General features: G+C 35.9%; 1 protein-coding gene across 1 annotated transcript; it reads right to left on the bottom strand.

The window, feature by feature from the left end:
* LOC109710650 lies at positions 2582-3432 on the bottom strand. The gene has a single exon (XM_020233371.1). The coding sequence runs from the start codon at positions 3348-3350 to the stop codon at positions 2865-2867; it is 486 nt and encodes a 161-aa protein (XP_020088960.1). The 5' UTR covers positions 3351-3432; the 3' UTR covers positions 2582-2864.

Genomic DNA, 3804 nt, shown 5'->3' with positions numbered 1-3804 from the left:
TCCGAATTATACCCGTGCCGAATTTTTGCCGAATCCGAATTAACTAACTATAGTTTATATGAAGTTAATAATCTTGTGTTTGACTCAAAATGGATTCAAGTTTGAATTATTCGTGTAATAAATGAGTCGAACAAGAACTGAATATTTCCATCCGATAGCTTAATGAGCTGAACATGAGTTGGAATTAGCTCACCCGTATTTAGCTTGATGTAGCTTAGATATGTATACTTTATATTTATATTTTATATATATATATATATATATATATATATATATATATATATATATATATATATATATATATATATATATATATACACACACGTGTAATTTAGAAATTTCTTTTATTTGAAATTTCGCCCAACCCCAATGTAAAGAGGTCCATTTATTTTGTAAATTTCAACCATTTGATGAAATCTAATGGATAAGATTTACTGTTCTATATCATATATATATATAAGCTTTTAACCCAAACATTAATAATACACTAATTTCTCACGCAAAAAACAATAATTTTTCAAATTAACTAATTTGATATTTAAATTTCGAGTTACAAACCATTCGAATTGTAAACAAGCTAGTTCGGTTTAGTAAACAAATCAAGCAAATGAGCCGAAGCCGATCTCAAGATGGCCACAGCTCGCTCTTGTTCGGCTCGTTGACAGAGATAAAACTTCTAGGAAGCCTCCAATTCGTTGCCACGTGTTAATTTTGCCTCCATCTAAGATTCCTTGTGTATTTTCTAATACTAAAACCCAAAAAGGAATTTTCGAACCCTAACCATCGGATAAAGTCACTGACACGTGGCAGCGAATCAAGGGTTTTTCAATGAGACTTCATCGGAGAGCTTTCCACTTAAGATTTTTTTCATTAACAGCCCTAGTTTTATATGGAAAAACATTCAATAGGGAGCTCCCCAACGACGCTTCGTTAAGGATCACCATGTGTCACTTTTATCTTTATCCAAGGATTATAATTTTTTACTTTAGAATTTGATTTTTTTTTTTTTGGATATTAGGATTACAAAGTACCTAATTAATCATTAGATGTAGGCAAAAACTAACACGTGTCAGCTAATCATTGGCTCCCCAGCGAGGCATTGTTGCTTCTAAATATTCCTTTCTTACACTCTTCTCTAATTAATTGCTTGTAAACATCCCTTTAGAATGTTGGGAATCGGATGGATCGTCCGTCATGCGCTACCAACAAAGATGCACGAAAAATAGAGAAAACACCGAACGAACAGTAAAAGAAATAAATACAGAAAGAAGAAATCAAGATTTACGTGGTTCGGCAATTGCCTACGTCCACGGGGAGAGCGAGAGAGATGTATTTTACTATATGAAGAAATAGAAATACAAGCTTACACCTTATGTCTTCTCCGGATAAAAAAATCAAGAACCTTATGGTGAATCTCACATTTCTCTTGTTCTAACGAAACTCTAAAAAAATATCGAAAAAAGTTTTTCGTAAAACCGAGAAGACCAAATTAGAGAAGTAAATAGAAACTCTAATCAAATTCCTTTATGGCGTTGCTTCGAAGAATCCGAACCGCTCAGACAAATGGTCGAGAACCGCCGCTCCGCCGCCGACTTCAATCCGTCGCATGCGAGCAACCTCCCTTCTCTTGCTACCGTACGGACAGAGCACCTTAATTAATTAGCTATGCAACCAGATGCTAATTAATTTGCCTCTATACCCGTAGCCGTACATGCCCTCAGTAACCGGCCACCTTTATAATTAGTTTCTCTAATTAATTTTGGCCGCCCCTCAACCCAAGCCGTACATATATATATATATATAGAGAGAGGGATTTGGCTCAATCCTACTCTAATTCAATGTGATCATTGAATATAGAGTCTTGTATGAAACCAATCCTAGTCTAATTAGGACTCCAACTTAAATTAGGATCCACCAAAAAAAAAAAATCCTCATGAGATTCTTTTTATTTTTCCATAGACACGGTGTATGGACCAAACCAATAAAAAAGAAGGCATATCTTTAACGTAGAATACTCAATCTTATTCAATTTATGCCAAAATTGTATTCCAAGTTTGAAGAGTAGGTAAACAAAAGTGAAAAATTGGCTCCAATAAACTCCAGTCGGATGCGACATCGAATTCGATAGGATGTGAATTTGGATGTCAATATTTAGCAATCGACGCATGCTTGTATCTGAATTCGTGTCCCAAGAAAATTTTTAAAAAATGGATGCGATATGGTTTCTTAAAAATTAATCCAATCGTATCCGACGGTTTTCGCGCATTGTAGAGAAATAAAGTAGTTTTTTTTGTATCGTTCTTTATTTATTTTACTATAAATCTCATATTAAAATTGCATTTATATTTGTTAAAATATTATATTTTATTTAATAAAAAAAATATATAGAGTTTGAATAGAAGTGTGAACTGTTATTTTTATTGGTTCTAATTTTAGTTCATATTTATATATATTATTATTTTAATAATATCGAAATACAAATTCGATTCGTAACTGAATTCAAATTCTTTTTTTAGCAAATATAATAATAAAAATTTAGTATCCGCTGTATATTCGCATATGAATTGTTGAAAAATATGAGTGCATTGTGAAAATGGATACATCTATTCATATTTCTTTTCCAAATTAAATAAATTAATCACCAAAGATTAAAAAGCACACTCATAATTATAGCTACCAAAGTCGGCAACGACATTATTTCCACAATCATTACAATGTACGTAACGGCGCCGACTTTGCATTAAATGTTGATATTAGGTAAAAAAAAAAAAACACGAACACCGAAAAAAACTAAAGCTGTAGTAACTATAACCAATCATTGTATACAAAAGAAAAAAGAAAAAAAAAAGAAAGAAAATCCACCATCAATTTCCGTGCATTAACGCCAACGCCTCTGCCAGGCGCAAGGCGATCAGGATCAGGGCCGTTGGGACGCTGAGCCCGATCAGCGCGATCGATCCGACGGCCACGGAGGGCCGAGTGCTCATCAGGAGCGTCTGCACGAGCCCGACAAACTCGCACACGTCCGACAAGTACTGCTCCTCGTAGTACTGCCGCTCCCACTCCGTCCAATCCGACGTCGTCGTCAGCAGACCCTCGTCGCCGTCGTCGTCGCCGCCATCGTTGGCACGTTCTGCGTCCCGCATCTCGCGTATGCGCTTCCGCAGCGTGATCAAATCCTCGTCGACCGAATCGCCGCCTCGGTCGCGCCTCCTCGGCACGGAAAATGAGGCGGTCGGGCGGCGGCGGCGGGGGGAGATTGCTCGGGGAAGCGTGCAGGGGAACGCGGGGTTTTTGATTGGTGGAGGGAAAATTGGAGGCCGAGAGGAATACAAGCTAACGGTTTGCATTTTTTTTTTTTGTTTTATTTTTTTATTTTTTGAGACTTTAAATATATTTTAAAATTTTTTGAGGAGTAAAAAAAATAAAAAAAGGGAAGAGGAAAAAATTTGAGTTTAGCAATGGAGGGTTCTCAGTTGGGGCATTAGTATATATATTTATAGGGGCGCAAGGGTTAAGGGGAAACGGGAAAGGGGAAACGGGAAACGGGAAACGGGAACCGGAACGCGTATTGTTAATATGCTGGGTAAGAAACGTTACTATCACCGTTACCGGATATTTTCGAAATTTTTATTTTCTTATTAAATAATAGAGAAAACTTTAAATACCACTCATATGATTTTGCACTTTTTCACTTTAGTACCATATAGTTTAAAGTCTATCAATTTAGTACTCTATAATTTCGCACTTTCTCACTTTATTATCATGTGGTTTAAAGTGTATCAATTTAGTACCCTGTGGTTT

This window comes from Ananas comosus, linkage group 5 (assembly GCF_001540865.1).
Source record: "Ananas comosus cultivar F153 linkage group 5, ASM154086v1, whole genome shotgun sequence".
Classification (NCBI taxonomy): domain Eukaryota; kingdom Viridiplantae; phylum Streptophyta; class Magnoliopsida; order Poales; family Bromeliaceae; genus Ananas; species Ananas comosus.
This window is presented reverse-complemented; position numbering and strand designations above follow the sequence as displayed.